The sequence below is a fragment of the Tachyglossus aculeatus genome, chromosome 1 (assembly GCF_015852505.1).
Source record: "Tachyglossus aculeatus isolate mTacAcu1 chromosome 1, mTacAcu1.pri, whole genome shotgun sequence".
NCBI lineage: Eukaryota > Metazoa > Chordata > Mammalia > Monotremata > Tachyglossidae > Tachyglossus > Tachyglossus aculeatus.
Genome location: NC_052066.1, coordinates 89,516,895 through 89,538,086, shown reverse-complemented (window position 1 = coordinate 89,538,086; position 21,192 = coordinate 89,516,895). Strand labels below are relative to the sequence as shown.

The 21,192-nt window shown below is 43.1% G+C and overlaps 1 protein-coding gene across 1 annotated transcript in view; it reads left to right on the top strand.

The window, feature by feature from the left end:
* The first annotated feature begins 7,717 nt into the window (after positions 1 to 7,717).
* The window catches only part of LOC119927003 (voltage-gated potassium channel subunit beta-1-like), a 495,308-nt gene continuing 481,833 nt past the window's right edge, over positions 7,718 to 21,192 (top strand). The window contains exon 1 of the mRNA XM_038745523.1: positions 7,718 to 7,995. Within this exon, the coding sequence (XP_038601451.1) occupies positions 7,718 to 7,995 (278 nt within the window). The remainder of the gene's footprint in view (positions 7,996 to 21,192) is intronic.

The following is a 21,192-nucleotide window of genomic DNA, read 5'->3' as shown; positions in this document are numbered from 1 at the left end:
ACAGAAACTCTTTATCAACTGCTTTAAAGCATTCAATCATCCCACCCCAGCACTCAATCAGCACTCAATTAGATCTCAAGAGCATATCTTCCACCTCCTCTCAGAATCTTTCTCCTCCACCTGCATCTCCAACACCTTTGCACCTTATCAAAACACTTGCCCCCTCTCTTATTCCCTCCCTGATAGCCAACTGTTCACTCTCCAATGCCTTCTTCTGCACTACTATCATACATACTCATGTAGCTCCTATCCTAAAAAAAAAAACAACCCCAAAACCTTCCCTTGACCCCACAACTCGCTCCAGTTATGGTCCCATCTCCCTCTTACCATTCCTCTCCAAACTCCTTGAGCAAGTTGCCTATACTTGCTCCCTCTGATTTGAGAAGTAGTGTGGCCTAGTGGAAAGAACATGGGCCTGGGCATCAGAGGATCTAGGTTCTGTTTCTGGCTTTGCCACTTGTCTGCTCTCTGGCCTTGGGCAAATCACTTAACTTTTCTGGGCTTCATTTACCTCATCTGTAAAATGGGAATTAAGAGTGTGAGCCCCATGTGGGACAGGGAATATGTCCAATCTGATTAGCTTGTCTCTTCCCCAGTGTGTGGCATACAGTAAGGGTTTAAGAAATACCATAAACAAATTATATTCTTGAGTTCTGGATTCCATCCCCTTCACTCCACCAAAGCAGCCCTCTCAAAGGTCATCAATAATCTCCTTCTTGCCAAATCCTAATGGCCTCTATCCCAATCTACTCTACATCATCCTAATCCTCCTCAGCCTCTCAGATGACTACAGCACTGTGGGCCACACCTTTCTCATGGAAACATTATCTAATCTAATTATCTAATTATATAATCTTGGATTCATCATCATCATCAATCGTATTTATTGAGCACTTACTATGTGCAGAGCGATTCACTGACACTGTCCTCTCCCGTTTCTCCTCATACCCCTCTGGCCACTCAGTCTCAGTCTCTTCATAGGCTCCTCCTCTGCCTCCCACCAACTAACTGAATCCCTCAAGACTCATTTCTGTACCCCCTTCTAGTCTCCATCTATAAACCCCCTTTAGATTGTGAGTCCGTTGTGGGCAGGGATTGTCTCTTTATTTCTGTATTGTGCTTTCCAAGAACTTAGTACAGTGCTCAGCACACAGTAAGTGCTCAATAAATATGAATGAATGAATGAATTTCCACTCCCTTAGAGAACTTGCTCACTCACATGGCTTCAACCATCTTTGCGCAAGTGATTCCCAAATTTACCTCACTATCATTTATCTTTCTCCTTCTTTGCAGTCTCTTATTTTCTCCTGCGTTCAGAACATCTCCACTTAGTTGTTCTGCCGATACCCCAAACTTAACATGTCTTAGTACAGTGCTCTGCACACAGTAAGCACTCAATAAATATGATGGAATGAATGTCTGAAATGGAACTTATCTATATCTCCTCCACTGCTCTCTCTCCCACCCTCCAGGCTCATATCTCCTCCTGCCTTCAGGACATCTCCACCTGGATGTCTGCCCACCACCTAAAATTTAACAAGTCCAAGACTCAGCTCCTTATCTTCCCTCCCAACCCTGTCCTCTCCCTGATGTTCTCATCACTGTGCACGGCACTTCCATCCTTTCTGTCTCACAAGCCTGCAACCTTGGTGTCATCCTTGACTCTGCTCTCTCATTCACCCACACATCCAATCCATCACCAAAATCTGTCAGTCTCACCTTCACAACACTGCCAAGACCCACGCTTCCTCTTCATCCAAACCGCTAACTTGTTGGTTCAGTCTCTCATCCTATCCCGACAGGATTACTGCATCAGCCTCCTTTCTGATCTCCCAAACTCCTGTCTCTTCCAACTTCAGTCTACACTTCATTCTGTTGCCTGGATTATCTTTGTACAGAAACGCCCTGGGCATGTCACTCCCCCCTCCTCAAAAATCTCCAGTGGTTGCCCATCAACCTTCATATGAAGCAAAAACTCCTCACTATTGGCTTCAAAGCTCTCCATCACCTCATCCCCTCCTACCTCACCTCCCTTTTCTCCTTCTCCAGCCCAGCCCGCACCCTCCACTCCCCGGCCGCTAACCTCCTCACTGTGTCTCGTTCTCACCTGTCCCACCATCGACCCCTGGCCCACATCCTCCCCCTGGCCTGGAATGCCCTTCCTCCTCACATCCGCCAAACTAGCTCTCTTTCCCCCTTCAAAACCCTGAGAGCTCACCTCCTCCAGGAGGCCTTCCCAGACTGAGCCCCCCTTTTTCTCTCCTCCTCCTCCTCCCCTCCCCATCATCCGTACTCCCTCCCTCTGCTCTACCCCTCTCCCCACTCCACATCACTTAATGATAATAATGATGGTATTTGTTAAGTGCTTACTATGTGCAAAGCACTGTTCTAAGAGCTGAGGTAGATACAAGGTATTCAGGTTGTCCCACGGGGGGCTCATAGTCTTAATCCCCATTTTACTGACAAGGTAACTGAGGCACAGAGAAGTTAAGTGACTTGCCCAAAATCACAGAGCTGACAAGTAGTGGAGCCGGGATTAGAACCCACGACCTCTGACTCCCAGGCTTCGGATCTTTCCACTAAGCCATGCTGCTTCTCTATGCACTTGTGTATATTTGTACTCGTTTATTATTCTATTTATTTTATTAATGATGTATATATACCTACATTTCTGTTTATCTATTTTGATGCTAATGATGCCTGTCTACTTGTTTTGTTTTGTTGTCTGTCTCCCTCTTCTAGACCGTGAGCCTGTTGTTGGGTAGGGATTGTCTCTATTGCCAAATTGTACTTTCCAAGCACTTAGTACAGTGCTCTACACACAGAAAGCACTCAATAAATACGATTGAATGAATGAATGAACTCCTTAACTGTCCACCCAAACCCTGTCTTTGCTCTGACTTTCCCATCACTGTGAATAGCACCGTCATCTTCTCAATGATGATGATGGTAGTTGTTAAGTGCTTACTACATGCCAAGCACTGATCTAAGCTCTGGGTGGGGACGGGGGGGACAAGGTGATCAGGTTGTCCCACCTAGGGCTCACAGTCTTAATCCCCATTTTCCAGATGAGGTAACTGAGGCACAGAGAAGTGAAGTGACCTGCCCTAAGTCACACAGCTGACAAGTGGCAGAGCTGGGATTAGAACCCATGACCTCTGACTCCCAAGCCTGGGCTCTTTCCACTGATCCATGCTGCTTTCTACCTAGGCATTATCCTTGACTCTTTTCTCTCATTAAACCCACATATTCAATGTCACCAAATTATGTCAGTTCTACCTTCACAACATCACTAAAATCCACCCTTTCCTCTACATCCTCTACACGCTACCATGTTGATCTAAGCAGTTATCTTATCCTGGCTTGATTATTGCATCAACCTCCTTGCTAACTTCCCTCCCTCCTGTCTCTCCCCACGTCTCTCTATTCTTTACCCTACTGCCCAGGTCATTTTTCTTTAAAAAAAAAAAATCAGTCCATTTATTCATTCAAATTTATTGAGTGCTTACTGTGTTGAGAGCACTGTAATAAGTACTTGGGAGACTACAACACAATAATAAACAGGCACATTCCCTGCCCACAAAGAGCTAACAGTCTAGAGCTCAGTGGAAAGAGCCCGGGCTTTGGAGTTAGAGATCATGGGTTCAAATCCTGGCTCCACCACTTGTCAGCTGTGTGACTTTGGGCAAGTCACTTCACTTCTCTGTGCCTCAGTGACCTCATCTGTAAAATGGGGATTAAGACTGTGAGCCCCCCGTGGGACAACCTGTTCACCTTGTAACCTCCCCAGCACTTAGAACAGTGCTTTGCACATAGTAAGCGCTTTATAAATGTCATTATTATTATTATTACTAGAGGCAGGGAGCCAGGCATTAATATAAATGAATAAATGACAGTTAGTACATAAGTGCTCTGGGGCTGGGAGAGTGAGAAGAACAAAGGGAGCAAGTCAGGGTGATGCAGAAAGGTGTGGGAGAAGAGGAAAGGGGGGCTTAGTCAGGGAAGGACTCCTGGAAGGGATGTGCCTTCAATAAGGCCTTGAGTCGGGGAGAGGAATTGTCTGTTGGATTTGAGGAGGGGAGGACATTCCAGGCCAGAGGCAGAATGTGGGCAAGGGGAGATAAATGAGATTGAAGCACAGTGAAAAGTTTAGAATTAGAGGAGTGAAGTATGCAGGCTGGGGTGTAGTATGAGAGTAGTGAGTTGAGGTAGGAGGGGGCAAGGTGATCAAATGCTTTAAAGCCAAAGGTGAGGAGTATTTGTCTGATGCAGAGATGGATGGGCAACCACTGGAGTTTTTTGAGGATTGGGGTGACGTGTCCTGAATGTTTTTGTAGAAAAAATAACCTGGGCAGCAGAGTGAAATATGGATTGGAGATGGGGGGAGCGTCAGGGGTCTGGGAAGTCAACAAGGAGGCTGATGCAGTAATCCAGGCAGGATAGATGTGTGATTCTATTAATGTGTAGCAGTTTGGATGGAGAGGAAAGAGAAGATTTTAGGGATGTTGTGGAGGTGGGACCGACAGGATTTAGTGATGGATTGAATATGTGGGTTGAATTCATTTATTCAATCATATTTATTGAGCGCTTACTGTGTGCAGAGCACTGTACTAAGTGCTTAGCATTGTACTAATGAAAGAGAGGAGTCTAGGATAACATCAAGGTTCTGGGCTTGTGAGACAGGAGGGATGGTGGTTCTGTCTACAGTGATGGGAAAATCAGGAGGAGGACAGGGTTTGGGTGGGAAGATGAGGAGTTCTGTTTTGAACATGTTAAGCTTGAGATGTCGGGAGGACATCCAAGTTGAGATGTCTTGAAAGCAAGAGGAAATGCGAGACTGCAGAGGTGGAGAGAGATCAGGGCTGGAGATGTAGATTTGGGCACCATCCACATAGAGGTGGTAGTTGAAACGTGGGAGCGAATGAGTTCTCCAAGGGGGTGGGTGTAAATGGAGATTAGATGGGAACCTTGAGGGACCCCCAGCAGTTAGGGGGTGGGAGGCAGAGAAGAAACATGCAAAGGAGACTGAGAATGAATGGCCAGAGGATAAGCTATTTCCCACTCAATAATCTCCAGTCATTATTGCCCATCTACCTCCACAGCAAACAGAAACTCCTCAGCTTTGGCTTTGAAACACTTAATCACTTTGTCCCCTCCTACCTTACATCTCTGCTTGCCAACTTCAACCCGGCCTGTACACTTCTCTCCTCTAACACTCACCCACTCACTGTACCTTGTTAACAGTGATGGAGGGAGTCAAATTCAAAAAACTGTGGAGCCCATTGTCTCTGTAGCCTCCATGGAAGGGGCATCTATGTAAGGGATCATTGCAATTATAGTATTTATTAAGTACATACTTTGTGCCAAGCTTTATGCTAAACATCGAGACACATACAGAGGGAGCAAGCTTTTTATGGAGGCTCTTGTAGCAAAACCCTATTTGAATAAGCTTTTAAAATATTGAGAAAGTTTGGACAGAAAGGAAAGGACAGATTTTGTAATGTTGGGGAGGTTGAATCGACAGGAGTTAGTGATAGACTGAATATGTGGGTTGAATGAGAGAGAGGAGTCAAGGATAATGCCAAGGCTATGGACTTGTGAGACAGGAAGGATGGTGGTCTCTCTACAGTGATAGCAAAATCAGGGGAAGGACAGGGTTTGGTTGGGAAAATGAGGAGTTCTGTTTTTGAAGTTTATTAGTGTTTATCAAAGTAAGTGTTTAACAGATACATAAAAAGCCAAAATAAATCAAAAGAAGTATTGCAATTTAGTTTTAGATCTACTTAGCATAGAGAATGACAGATCTGTTAGTGCAGGGTGGGTTTTTTTTGGTGAATAGGATGCGAAAGATTACATTTTGAAAATGAAGTACTGCACTGACATGTATACTTATAAAATTGAATTCAAAATCCTTCATTTGCATTTAGGATGAGTAACCCTACTGTGTTTTTATCATTAAAAAAAAATTTTATATTTTTTCAGTCAATTTCTTTTCATTTTGGGAGCTCGTCAATGCTCCTATAATTCCTATGGAAAATTATATTTGGTTTAGTACTGTTTCATTTAACACTCTGATTTCCACGGAACCAATTAAGAGCTCTACCTGTTCATTACTGTTGTTTGCCCATAACCAACACTCAGTTGTATTCAGTGACTAGTATAACTAAAATCAAATGTAAGAAGCAGTGCAGTCACATGGAAAAAGCACAGGCCTGGGAGTTATAGGGCCTGGGTTCGAATACCAGCTCCACCACCATAGTAAGCGCTTTGGAGTCAGAGGTTGTGGGTTCAAATCCTGGCTCCGCCAACTGTCAGTTGTGTGACTTTGGGCAAGTCACTTCACTTCTCTGGGCCTCAGTTACCTCATCTGGAAATGGGGATTAAAACTGTGAGCCCCCCATGGGACAACCAGATCACCTTGTAACCTCCCCAGTGCTTAGAACAGTGCTTTGCACATAGTAAGTGCTTAACAAATACCATTATTATTATTATTATTATATAAATGCCATTATTATTATTATTACTTACCAGGTGTGTGCCCTCAGGAAATCAATCAGTCACTCCTATTTACTGAGTGCTTACACTGTGCAGAACATTGTACTAAGCACTTAGGAGAGTACAATACAACAGAGCTGATGGACACATTCTCTGACCACAACAAGGGAAAGTCACAACTTCTCTCTGCCTCAGTTCTCTCATCTGCAAAATGGGAATTCAATGCCTATTCTCCTTCCTACTTAGGCTGTGAGCCCCAAGTGGGACCTGATTATCTTGTATTTACCCCAGCACTTAGTGTACTCCTGTGCATGTAGTAAGAGCTTAAATACTATTATTATTATTGTTACAGCATGGCTCAGTGGAAAGAGCACGGACTTTGGAGTCAGAGTTCATGGGTTCTAATCCCGGCTCCACCAATTGTCAGCTGTGTGACTTTGGGCAAGTCACTTAACTTCTCTGGGACTCGGTTACCTCATCTGTAAAATGGGGATTGACTGTGAGCCCCCGGTGGGACAAACTGATCACCTTGCAACCTCCCCAGTGCTTAGAACAGCGCTTTGCACATAGTAAGCACTTCATAAATGCCATTATTATTATTATTATTATTAAACCTGAACTGTAGTGCCTCAACCATCCTACCTGATGAAAACCATAGAAACAAATGGAGCACACAACGCGATTGTCTAAAATGAGCTAATATGTTTTAAACTTCAGCACGGTATTATGAAACAGAGCTGTTTTGCAGTGAGGTGGTGTTTTCTTTTGGGGGTGCTGGATTATTATTATTATTATTATTATTATTATACCTGAACTGTAGCACCTTAACCATCCTACCTGATGAAAACCATAGAAACAAATGAAGCACACAACGTGATTGTCTAAAATGAGTTAATATGTTTTACACTTCAGCACGGTATTATGAAACTTAGAGCTGTTTTGCAGTGAGGTGGTGTTTTCTTTTGGGGGTGCTGGAAGGAAGGGCAGGTGGGGTGTTTCTGTGCAGCATCTTGGGTTGGAAGTCGCAACAGATATTGCCCCGAACAGCTTACAGCTATTCTTTCAGGGTGAGACCTACAGACCTAGATCTGATTACAGCTGTGTACCCGGGGTTAGGTCAGAGGGAGGTGGGAGGAAGATAGAGGCAGAAAATCAATGCCGACTACTTCGATGACAGGGACTTAGAGAGCTCCCTTGCCAGGGGGAGGTCTGACCTTCCACCATGCTGGCGGCACGGACAGGGGCAATGGGAGCCAAGATGACGGACGAAACCACCAAGTTGAGGAAGGCGTCTGTCCTCTCTTTAGGGAGCAGAGACAAATTTCCGAAGACCACCTCAGAAACGGCTGAAAAAGATGTCCATGCTAAGCCCATGGGGCAAGACCAGCTGCAGGCCAGACGCCTGGCACTCCTCAGCGAACTGGAGCTGAACTGGTATTTGCAAGCATGTGAACTCTCCCGCGAACACACCGTGGCCTATGTAACTGGAATGCCCCACAGGTAAGCAAACAGTTTCTAGCTTTTAAAAACATGTCCTTTCCCGCAAACGCTTGAGCAATTGACAGCAGTCTGTGAGCTCATCCTTTAAGGGTCTGTCGCTTGCCTCAGGGAACTGAAACTTTCCAAAAGTGCTTTTATTTTTTCAGTCTGACAATACACAGGAAATACTCCTTAGAGGAAGTGAGGTGAAGGTTAAATAATAAGTACACTACCTTAATACTTCACTTTGCCATAATTCACCACCTGCAAGAACAATTTGATTATCTGTGTATGTGAGTTGAAAAAGGAGCTATTTCAATCTTCACCATCCTTTCTTTGCTCTTGGGGACAATTGAAGGAGGAAGTATTTTGGACTCAGTGAATGTTAGTGACTCTTACTGTTATTTGTTCATTACTGTTATTAGCTGATGGCCAAAACTTGCAGATACATATGCCAGAAAATGGACCTCCAGCTTTCAGAACAAGTGTTCTTTACCGGTGCAGTGAAAAGTAATGCATATTAACTATTGATGTGGCTTCTGCTTGACTTCTGCTGATAACCTAACAGAAAGCAAGAAATGGAGACAGGAAAATGAATTTTTTTATTCCGTGTGTTGTGGTATAATACTCTTGAGGAGTTTTTCCAGTCCTTCTCCCAACCTGGCAAGGAATTACAAGGAATGAAGCTTAGTTCACATATCCCAGATCCCAAGTCTAACTGAGTATCTTCAACCAAGGGCATGGGATTTTCCATTAAAATGTGTTTGGAGAAGGTTGTGAGAGAAATCCGGAGTTTGATGTATGTCATTCACGTGACAGTAGATGTCTCCCTAAGGGATAGAATAATAGAATTTTGTGAAGAAAACCATTTTTGAAATAGTGGCTAAGAGCATTGCATTTTCATATTAATGTTAGCAAAAATGCATTAAAAATGAAATGTGGCCGTGATTGAATGTCTGAGGCATGAAATCTCCAAGTAAAAAGTAAATTAAGTGAAAATTAGTTCATGAAAACAGAAGGGTAATAGGTTTCAAGATTGGATTCAGCCTTCCCACATATTTCTTGTGATATTATATGTGTACTTTTCCAGCTCTTTAGCAATTGAACTGTTTGATGAGGTAATACTAAAAAGTTATTGAAAGTGATAGGGAGAATGCTATTCCTCGGTCAGACCAGTGGAGCAGTCAAGCTGGAATCTGTTGCCAACAATAGCCACAGGATGTTTGGAGGCTTTGTATCATCATTTCCCTCCTTTCTATTTATTCATTTAGGATGAGTCATCCATCATCTCTTACTCTTTCCTTCCTCCATTCCTAACTTTCCATTATGGACTACTTGTCTATGAATTCTTCCAAACCTCTTTTGAATCTAATGATATTTTCATCTTGTGTCATGTCCTGCACTTTAACAATTCTCCCTAAACTGACCATCAGTCAGGCAGAGAAGGGTTCCCTTTCATTCTTTTGATCCTCTCACCTTTGACTTTCAGTGGATGGCCCCTCATTCATTCATTCATTCATTCAATTGTATTTATTGAGCGCTTACTGTGTGCAGAACACTGTACCAAGTGCTTGGGAAGTACAAGTTGGCAACATATAGAGACGGTCCCTACCCAACAACGGGCTCCCTCAATCTTGGTGTTGTGTGATTTTAACTCCAAATTCACTCTGCCCATACCTTTCATGATTTTTGTAAAGGAACTTTTTCATGCCAGTTATATGTAGATTATCTGGCTCATTTCTGGTTCAGCACAGCCTTGGTTCAGAGTTCCTCTGAGAAAATGTGGAGTTTTAGACAAGTTTGAACTTGGTTGGTTATCATTGATTGTGGACAGTTGTGAAAAGCAGCATGATTTTATTTAGCAGCTGAATTGGAGATTCCTTTTGACTCCAATTTGGCTCTTGAGGAAATTTGAGTGGTTATTTTCAATTTACCCAGTCCTCACTGAGAGCCACAGGAAGGCCTTTGTTTGGTCAAGCAGAGTTCCAATTAATCTCATCGAAGGGATGATATTTTTACTTTATTACTCCCATTAAATCTGTCTCTCTAAATGATCTGGATCATGCCAATTCCCAGTCGATCGGAACAAATAGAGTTCTACTGCAGAAAGAGCATGGGACTGTAAGCTCACTGTGGGCAGGGAACATACCTATCAACTCTGTTGTATTATAGTCTCCCCAGTGCTTAATAAAATACTGTGCACACAGTAAGCACTCAATACATACCACTGATTGAGATTGAGGATCCAGAGTCCTGAGTTCTAATCCTGGCTCTGTCACTTGCCTGAAGTGTGACCTTGGGCAAGTCACCTAAATTATCTATATCTTGGTTTCCTCACCTCTAAAATAGAAATAGTTTTTTTCTTAGACTGTGAACCCCAGGGGGAACAGAGACCATCTGATCTGATTACTTTGTAACTACCCCAGGGCCTACCCCATGATAAGCTCTTGGTAAATACCAACATCATCATGATCATCACCATTACCATTGTTATTATTAAAAAACAGAAGTAACAAAACAGATGAGTTTTCTGGTCTAAATCCTATTTTTAGAGAGCTATATCCATAGAGAATAGTGATTTTACTCATTATTTTTAAACTATTTTCCATAATGTAGTCTAAAAAGTTATTGAAGTTGCAAATGTCCAGAGGCAAAACTCATAGATTGCCAATAGATGAAGCACTTCTGGAAGCTTTGGGCAAGACAGAAGTTAGGGGATACAAATTAGATAGATTGCAGTTGGAAGGTTGAGTGAGCTGGTCAATATTTGGAAATTTGCATTAAAGTCACACTTTATAGAGGCATCCCAAAAGAGTCTGTGGAAAAAAATGGAAGTGACGTAATGGAATCTTAGAAAATGGATTCCTGTTTCCTTTCATTTCCTACAGACTGGACAAATGCCTTGGAAGGGGGCAATTTGGCCTAATTATAATTATGATGGCATTTGTTAAGTGCTTACTATGTGCAAAGCACTGTTCTAAACTCTAGGGAGGATACAAGGTGATCAGGTTGTCCCACGTGGGGCTCACAGTCTTCATCCCCATTTTACAGATGAGGTAACTGAGGCACAGAGAAGTTAAGTGACTTGCCCAAAGTCATACAGCTGACAATTGACAGAGCCGGGATTTGAACCCATGACCTCTGACTCCAAAGCCCGGGCTCTTTCCACTGAGCCACACTGCTTCTCTAGAATTTAGAGTGTAGGTCTAGAGTGTAAGCTCGTTGTGCACTGAGAACATGTCTACCAATTCTGTTATACTGGATTTTTTTTAATCGTATTTGTTAAGTGCTTATTATGTGCCAGGAACTGTTCTAAGTGCTGGTTTAGATACAAGCTAATCAGGGGGCTCACAGTCTTAATCCTCATTTAACGGATGAGGTGACTGAGGCCCAGGGAAGTGAAGTGACTTGCCCAAGGTCACACAGCAGATAAGTAGAGGAAGTGGGATTAGAACCCAGATCCCTTTAACTCCCAGGCCTGTGCTCTATCCTTTAGGCCAAGCTGCATCTCTATTATATTGCACTCTCTGCACACAGTAAGTGCTCAGTAAATATGATTGATTAGTGATAAGTACCAGGGTTTGGGAGATAGAAGATCTGGGTTCTAATCCTAGTTCTCCAACAGGCCAGCCATATGACCTCAGGAAAGTCACTTGATCAATCTGTCATATTCATTGAGTGCTTAGTGGGTGTAGAGCTTGGTACTAAGCACTTGGGAAAGTAGTAATAATAATAATGATGGCATTTGTTAAGCGCTTACTATGCGCAAAGCACTGTTCTAAGCGCTGGGGAAGATACAAAGTGATCAGGTTGTCCCACATGGGGCTCACAGCCTTAATCCCCATTTTACAGATGAGAGAACTGAGGTACAGAGAAGATAAGTGACTCGCCCAAAGTCACACAGCTGACAATTGACAGAGCTGGGATTTGAACCCATAACAGGAGCAGTGGGGCCTAATGGAAAGAGCATGGGCCTGGGCGTCAAAGGACCTGGGTTCTAATCCCCACTCTGCCACTTGTCTGCTGTGTGACCTTGGGCAAGTCACTCAACTTCTCTGTGCCTCAGTTGCCTCATCTGCAAAATATGGGACATGGACTGTGTCCAATACCATTATCTTGTATTTACTCCAGTGGTTAGTACAGCGCTTGGCACATAGTAAGCTCTTAAAAAGTACCATAAAAAAAGAATTGGTAGACACGTTCCTTACCCATAAACTGACCCCTCCGAGCCTCAATTTTCTCATTTGTTAAATGGGGAAAATGATTCATGCTTCTCCCTACCTCAAAGGGATACTGAAAGGATAAAATGTGATAATGGTTGTGATGGTACTTTGGGAAAAATTAAAATCCTCTACTAACACAAACTACTATTAGTTTAAATGAATAAAATTCACCATATTGCCATTAAATCTCTGGCCTAATATTCAGACATGTTTTTATATTGAATATGGCCATGCCATATACTTTACATCTCATTTAATCTGGGATAGTCATAAAGTTAACTAGCTCTGCTTTAGCAGGAATCCTTCCTCTGCTGACCAACAAATTGTTTAGGGAAACCCATAGCCTCTGCTCCTTCCTTTTAATTTATTGTTGAATTCCTTCTGAATTGAGGAAAGGTTAGACTGGATATGATCCAGAATGGATGGCTTCCATATGCTAACCTCCTTGGCCGGTGCTTGCAATCCTTAATTCAAAATAACCTTGTATGCCATGTAATAATTAGGGTATTTTTTAGATGCTTAACTCTCTGCTCAGCATTGTACTAAGTGCTGGAGTAGATACAATATTATCAGGTCCCACAGGGGACTCACAGTTCTAAGTAGGAGGGAGAACAAGTATTGAATCTCCATTTTGCAGATGAGGGAACTGAGACAAAAAAAGTTAAGTGACTCCCTCGGCGTACGTGATAGATCCAGGATTAGAACCCAGGTTCTCTGGCTCCCGATCTGGGCTCTTTCTACTAGGCCACACTGATTGCTCAAAGAATATTCATTCAAAGAATGTAATCAAAGAATATTTCTTTGGGCTGAATCCCTGGGCCCCACTTCTTGCTCCAGATGCATTGAATAATAATAATAATAATAATAATAATAATAATAATAATAATAATAATCACAATCATAATAATTGGGTATTTGTTAAGTGCTTACTATGTGCCAGGTATGATACTAAGCACTGGAATGGATAAAAGCAAAGCAAGGTTTGAGAAGGTTATTTGTTGTGAGGAAATACCATTGGGACCTGATTTTTCAAATCGTAAGTCAGTTAGCATGGTTGCTGTCCCAACACAGTCCTTGTCCCAAGAGGGGCTCACAGTCTCAATCCCCGTTTTGCAAAAGAGATAACAGATGCACAGAGAAGTGAAGTGACTTGTCCAAGGTCACACATCAGACAAGTAGTGGAGCTGGAATTAGAACCCATGGTCTTCTGTCTCCCAGCCTAGTGCTCTAACCACTACGTGTTTCCTTCCAGGACTGAATGAACTATAGTCCTGTGGCACAGCTGCAGATATCTGCAGCAGGAGGGAGGCTGGATGCAGGAGGGAGACTGGATATGTAAAATTTAAAAATCAGACATAAAATGGTCTGGTTCCATATCAATACTGGACAGGGGTTAGGCCGTCTGAAATCCAAACTGTACAGTCTGAAGCTAAATGAAGGGCCACTTGATCAGCTTGCCTTCCCTTTTGCGTGCCCTGCCGATGAGACCGTCAGAGTGGGACTCAAATTCGTAAAGGGATCTTAATGGCAGAATCGAAAAATTCATTTTGGCTTTGTAAGCGTTAATCAATGCCTGAACCCAAACCTCCAGTGCTTGTCAAGGACTACAATGGTTGCTGCTGACACGACCATCGCATTCTTTTCGTCTTTGGTTAATCAAATGTAGTGGAGAAAGGATATAACCTACTCTCTTATGACAAGTCTCTTTTTGCCAGGAGATTGAATTTATGCCTCTTCAGACTGAAGACAGATCTCTTCATTTGCGACTAATTCCCGTTGATCTCCTCTGAGAGATTTGAGGATTGTTTTGATCAGGAGGCCACAATTTCCCTTATCTGATTAGATATCACCAGGGACCATTGATTGACTGGAAGGAAAAAAATATATGCAGAGAGTTGAGCCGCTTTCCAAGGACAAACAGCATATGAGCTCCCGAATATGTCTCCTCTTTCAGGCAGGTCATATGAGGTCAGTGAGATTATTTAACTGAAGGAAGAAACCATGACCCCTGGTCCACTCTGCACAGGACATGGGGTCAGAAATATAATGTTATTCCTCAGAGTGATTTTGAGGTGATGATTTGGGCACATACAGCCTGGGTCTAAACTCATGGGATGCAAAATTAAAGGCTTCAGTTAGATCATTTGGGCTCCTCTAAATTCACTGTAACCTAAAATACTGTTAATTAATTCAACTGTCCAAATTCGTAATAAAAATCATAGTTACCTTATCAAAATTTCTTTGGATGCATCCAGCCCCACACTTGCCCAATTCACTCTCCATCTCCAGGAGGATCAGGCTTCATCAGTGCCACTGAAGGCCGGGCTTCCCTGAGAAAGAGGAGAGAGTAGCCAGGGATTGGAAGGCTTCTTTCTTCTTTTTTTTTTTTTCTAATGGAATTTGTTAACTGCTTTCTGTGTGCCAGGCACATAGTAATAATAATAATAATAATAATAATGGCATTTGTTAAGCACTTACTATGTGGCAAGCACTGTTCTAAGCGATGGGGAGGATACAAGGTGATCACGTTGTCCCACGTGGCGCTCACAGTCTTAATCCCCATTTTACAGATGAGGTAACTGAGGCTCAGAGATGTGAAGTGACTTGCCCAAGATCACACAGCAGATGTGGGGGAGCCGGAATTAGAACCCATTACCTTTGACACCCAAGCCTGGGCTCTTTCCACTGAGCCATGCTCCTTTTTCAAGGTAATCAGGTTAAACACCTACCCTGTTCCACACGGGGCTCACATTCTTACTCTCACCACTTTACAGAGGAGGGAACTGAGACACAGAGAAGGAAGTGACTTGCCCAGGGTCACACAGCAGACAGCAGGCAAGTGGCGAAGCTGGGATTAGAACGCAGGTCCTTCAGTCTAGACAGCACTACTATCCTCCCTACTTGTACCTTGGCAATACCCTTGACTTGCCTCTCTCATTCTCCCATATATTCGATCTCTCATCAAATTCTGTGGATTCTACCTTTACAATATTGCTAAAAATCCGCATCCAAATCTCCATCCAAACTGCTACCATGCTGACCCAAGCACTTATCCTATCAGGTCTTGACTACTGCATCTGGCTCCTCGCCGACTTACTGGCCTCCTGTCTTTCCCCCCTCCAATCCATACTTCATTCTATTAGATGGATCATTTATCAACAAAAATGTTCAGTTCATGTTACCCCACTCTCCAAGAACCTCCAATGACTGTCAAGTGCTTAGTACAGGGCTCTGCACACAGTAAACACTCAATAAATACAATTGAATGAATGCCCATCCACATCCGCATCAAACAGGAACTCCTTACCATTGGCTTTAAAGCACTCAGTCAGTTTACTCTACCCTACCTCACCTCACTAATAATAACAATGATGTATTTGATAAATGCTTATTATGTGCCAAGCACTGTTCTAAGTGCTGGGGGGGGGATACAAGGTGATCAGGTTGTCCCATGTGGGACTCACAATCTTAATCCCCATTTTACAGATGAGGTAACTGAGGCCCAGAAAAGTGAAGTGACTTGCCCAAAGTCACACAGCCGACAAGTGGTGGAGCTGGGATTAGAACCCATGACCTCTGACTCCCAACCCTGTGCTCTTTCCACTAAGCCACACGGCTCCTCAGCCTAATCTACTACAGCCCAACCCTCAGGCTCCGCTCTTCTAGCCCAGTTTACTCAATATGCCCCATTCATATCTATCTCGCCGCTGACCCCATTCCTACATCATCTCTCTAGCCTTGAACTCCTTTCCCCCACATTTATGCCAGATCACCCTCTTTTCCCCTTCTAAGCATTACTAAAGGTCACATCTACAAGAGGCCTTCCCGGATTAACCTGCTTTTCTCCAGCTCGCTCTCCCTTCTTCACCAACTATTCATTTCAATCTGAAACCCCAACCCCACAGCACTTACATACATATCTTTAAATTATACATTATATACTATAAATTACTTATTCATTCTAATGCTCTGTGTCCCATGTGATGCAGGTGACATTACATGTGTCTTGTCCAGTGGCCCACTTGGTGCCCAGGGTTCCAGGGAAGAATCTGACTTTCGCTCCTGCATACTTTCAGTGAAATCAAGCTATACCCAAATCTTGGTGTGATTTTCCCATACTGACTAGATCATGGGGGACAATGGAGGAAGTTTAGATACCTATCCTTCCTAATTTGGTGCCTGAATAGCTCTATTTAGGTGTGTACTGTCCACTCTGATTTGGAAAGGAGCTAGAAAAGGTTCCTTTCTATACTTTCAAGGCTACAGCTGGGCAGAGACTGTCTTTCAGCAACACTTGCTGAAAGCAGTAGCATGGCCTAATGGATAGAGCACAGCCCTGGGAGTCAGAAGGACCTGGTTTTAATCCCAGCTCTGCCACTTATCTGCTGTGTGGCCTTGGGCAAGTCATTTAACCTCTCTGTGCCTCAGTTACCTCATCTGCAAAATGAGGATTAAGACTTTGAAGTCCAAGAGGGGCATGGACTGTGTCCAACCTAATTAACTTGTATCTTCCTCGGTGCTTAGAACAGTGTCTGGCACATAGCAAGTGCTTAACAAATACCATTAAAAAAACACAAAACAAAAATAAAATTTGCACATGTAGATGAGGAAGATGACTTTGCTGATGTATTCATATATCTGTGTATGAATCATGGGCTCTGCGCTTAGTAAGCACTCGATAAATACCATTGGTGATGATGATGATATTACTAAAGCCTTGTTCTATTGACAGAGACTTCAGATATTTGGGGGATTGTCACTCCAAGGTTAAAGCAAGTTCATAGTAACACTTTTTTGTCAGAATTTGGTAAATCTCAACAAACTATGCTCTTCTTCTGACTTGAACTTTTTAGGGTGGTTGTCATGGTAGCCTGATTGTCATCCATTTGGCCGACCCGGATGCCCAGTTGACATGCTGGAAATTAAATCTCAGGATAAAAAGGGTGGGGTGAACCCCACAGAATCAAAAGTGATTAGTCCTGTCCACCTGGAGGATACCCTTTCCTTTCAGTTTGGGAGCCCAGTATCTCACATTGCATGGTGGGTCATTGCAGTGGGTAGAGACTGTGGAAACTGCCTGCATTGCAAATGAGCAGTAGGAGGAAAGAGGGGCCAAGGAAGAGGGAAGAATCAGGGGATTTTGTAAAGGAAAATAGGCAGATCAGCGCTTCAAAAGTTGAAATGCAACTCTGATGCTTCCTTGATAAAATTTAAAGAAGAAAAGAGCAGATAAATGAACAAAACCATAACGTCTGTGGAGCAAGTAACACTAGGAGCCACTGAGAGGAGCAGCTGGATGAGAGCTGTCCCTATGGGAGGCAACCAAAGTGGCATTATTCATATAAATTCATTTCATTTTCTGAAATTAGATTTAAGTTTCTTTGGCTAACTCATCTCCCCATCCATCAGAGTTAGGGAGAAGAGGTGATGATTAAGGAAGCAACAGCTGCCCTGTATTTTCTAATATTAGTTTGTTCTCGCAGCTGAGGGACAGGTGTCGATGCATTTACTGTTTTATTCAGTTGGACTGCAGACCCAAGGCAGGAGAGAAAAGGTGCTTTCTAGAAAGGCTGGATGGTAATCCTCAGGTGACAGGGAGCACGATTCCCCCAGTGCTTAAAGGTATTCCCTAATACCCTGGTAGAGCCTATGGAAAGAGTGTTAACTGTTTCAGTTCACTAGTGGAGAAGGTTTCAATCAAGGAGACAAATAGATGAGGAAATTGTCAAACTTTTCGCACAGAAGAACCAACCAAAATGAAACTTTTGTAGAGTTGGTGTGCATAAAGCTTAAGCACATATGAATGCAATTTATTTCATTGTGGAAGTACAATTTTGAAATTATGGTAAGAATTGAAAGTTGATATTGTAGTGACATTGTCTTTTTCTAATGAGACTTACAAGGAAAGAGAGAAAAAAGGGGCAAGAGAAAGGAAGGGGAGAGAGAAGAGGGAGAGGAAAAGGAGAGAGGGGGAGGGAGAGGAGGAAAGAAAAAGGGGGAAGAAGAGAGAAGCGGGTATGTAGAAAGAGAATGGGGAAGGTGAATCAATCAATAATATTTATTGACCACTTACTGTCCAGAGCACTGTACTAAGTGCTTGGGAGAGTACAGTTGGTAAACTCTGGATGAATTAATAGTATAGAAGTGGAGACAGGTATTAATAAAATAAATTAAGGATATTTACATAAATGCTGTGGGGCAGAGGGAAGGGTCAATAAAGGGTGAAAATCCTGGTTCAAGGGCAACTCAGAAGGGAAGAGGAAATGATGGCTTAGGTGGGGAAGGCCTTTTAGAGGAGAAATGCTTTTCAGAAAGCTTTTGAAGGTGGGGACAGTGAATGTCTGTAGGATATGAAGAGGGAGAGCGGTCCAGGCCAGAGGCAGGACGTGGAGAGGGGTGGGTAGCAAGATTGATGAGATAGAGGTTTGGTGAGTAGCTTGGTATTAGAGGATTGATGTAGGCTGGATGAGTTGTAGTAGAAAATCAGGGTGGTAAAGTAGGAGGGGGCAAGATAAATGAGTATTTTCAAGCTGATGGTAAGGAGTTTCTATTTGCTGAGGCAGGTGTGCAACCACTGGAAGTTCTTGAGGAGTGGGAAAGCATGGATTGACCTGTTCTGCAGAAAAATGATCTGGGCAGCAGAATGAAGTATGGACTGAAGTGGGGAGAGACAGGAGACAGAGAGGTCAGCAAGGAGGCTGATACAGTAATCAAGGTGGGATAGGAGGAGGATTTGGATCAGCATTGTGCCTGTTTGGATGGAGAGGAACAGGGCAGATTTAGAGATGCTCACACAGAACTGACAGGATTTGGTGACAGATTGAATATGTGGGTTGAATGAGAGAGATAAGTCAAGGATATAATAATGATGGTATTTATTAATTGCTCACTATGTGCCAAGCACTGTTCTAAGCACTGAGGTAGATGCAAGGTAATCAGTTGTCCTACATGGGGCTCACAGTCTTTCATCCCCATTTTACAGATGAGGTAACTGAGGCACAGAGAAGTTAAGTGGCTTGCCCAAAGTCACGCAGCTGACAAGTGGCAGAGTCAGGATTAGAATTTACGACCTCTGGCTCCCAAGCCTGTGCTCTTTCCATTAAGCCACACTCCTTCAGTTATGGGCTTGTGAGACAGGGAGGATGGCTGTGCTGTCTACAATGATGGGAAAGTCACAGAGAGGACAGGGTTTTGGTGGCAATATAAGAGTTCTGTTTTGGACATGTTAAGTTTGAGGTTTCGGCAGGACATCCAAGTAGAGAGAGCCTGAATGCCAGAAGAAATACAAGACTGCGGAGAAGGAGAGAGATCAAGGCTGGAAATGTAGATTGCTTGGTAGCCACAGAATTAGTTATTATATTTCAGGCAGAATCGCCTGGAGGGTCGACATGTCCATTTTACTTCCAATGAAGTAAAGGCTTGAAACCTCTCAGTGTGAAACTATGATGCTGATGATGGCATTTGTTAAGTGCCTTCTATGTGTACTCTTTTAGGCACTAGGATGGATACAAATCACTCAGTTTGGACAAAATCCCTGTCCCACATGGGGTTCCCAGCCTATGTAGGAGGGAGAACAGGCACTAAATCTCCATTATAGAGGTGAGGAAACCTGGCACAGAGAAGTTAAGTGATGTGTCCCAGGTCAAATAGCAGACAGTTGGCTGAGCTGGTATTAGAGAAGCAGCATAGCTCAGTGGAAAGAGCCCCGGCTTTGGAGTCAGAGGTCATGGGTTCAAATCCTGGCTCTGCCACTTATCAGCATGTGACCTTGGGCAAGTCACTTAACTTCTCTGGGCCTCAGTTCCCTCATCTGTAAAATGAGGATGAAGACTGTGAGCCCCACGTGGGACAACCTAATCACCTTTTAAACTCCCCTGCGCTTAGAACAGTGCTTTGCACATAGTAACATAGTAAGTGCTTAATAAATGCCATCATCATTATTATTATTAGAACCCAAGTCTTCTGACTCCCAGGCTGCTGGTCTTTCCACTAAGGAACAAGAGAGGAGGAGACAGTCTAAAAATGAAGGAACTTGGGTCAACCAGAGCCCCCACAGTGCATGCCAACATCAGTGACCGCAGCTTGGGACCTGAGCTTGGGAGAGTAGCTAATTTATTCATTTGTAATTGTTCATGTACAAACTTCTGGGGAATTGTGGTAAAATGGTGCAATGGACCCTGCTTAAGGAAGCAATCTCCCCGTTTATAACATTATTCCTTTGGATAAATTGTTTCCAATTTACAACATTTCAACTTGAGAAGCAATTTTTGGGAACTGATTGGCTTGTAAATCTCAGTTCCTGAACATGTTAGAAATTAGGATCCATTTCAAAAACCCCGGAAAAACAAGATGAAATGCCTTTATGTGCTATTTGCTATGGTGTTAAACTCAGTAAACTGCTGTTTAATCTTGGTTAAAATAATTCAAAGCATCACTTCCCAATATTAACTAAAAGAGGAGTTGTATTCTGATTAGAAGTCTCTGCTGGAGGTCTCAAAAGGAGAAGCTTGTTCTTTTGAATGTGATAATGTTTTCTCAACTTTAGAGAGGCATTTGTCCAATTTAGGGTGAACAGCAGCCTTCTTTACGTCTTAGAGCACGCTGCATCAGGGTACGCCCTTCTGAACATTCTTGCTCCCTTGAAGTTTTCACCGAGCCTGCTGCTCAGGGTATAAACCCTGGCTGACTAGGTGAATAGTATTCATTCATTGATTCAAATGCATTTATTGAGAGCTTACTGCATGCAGAGCACTGTACTAAGCGCTTTGGAAGTACAAGTCAGCAACATATAAAGACAGTCCCTACCCAACAACGGGCTCACAGTCTAGAAGAGGGAGACAGGCAACAAAACAAAACAAGTAGAAGGGAATAGTACCATTCATCTACCTTCTCCTCCCCTCTCTGGGCTGCCAGTGATCCTGGAAGTTGTTCTGCCTCCTTCCTGCATCTTGAACTAATCTTGCCTGATGCCAACCTGTTCTGTAGAGTGCAAACC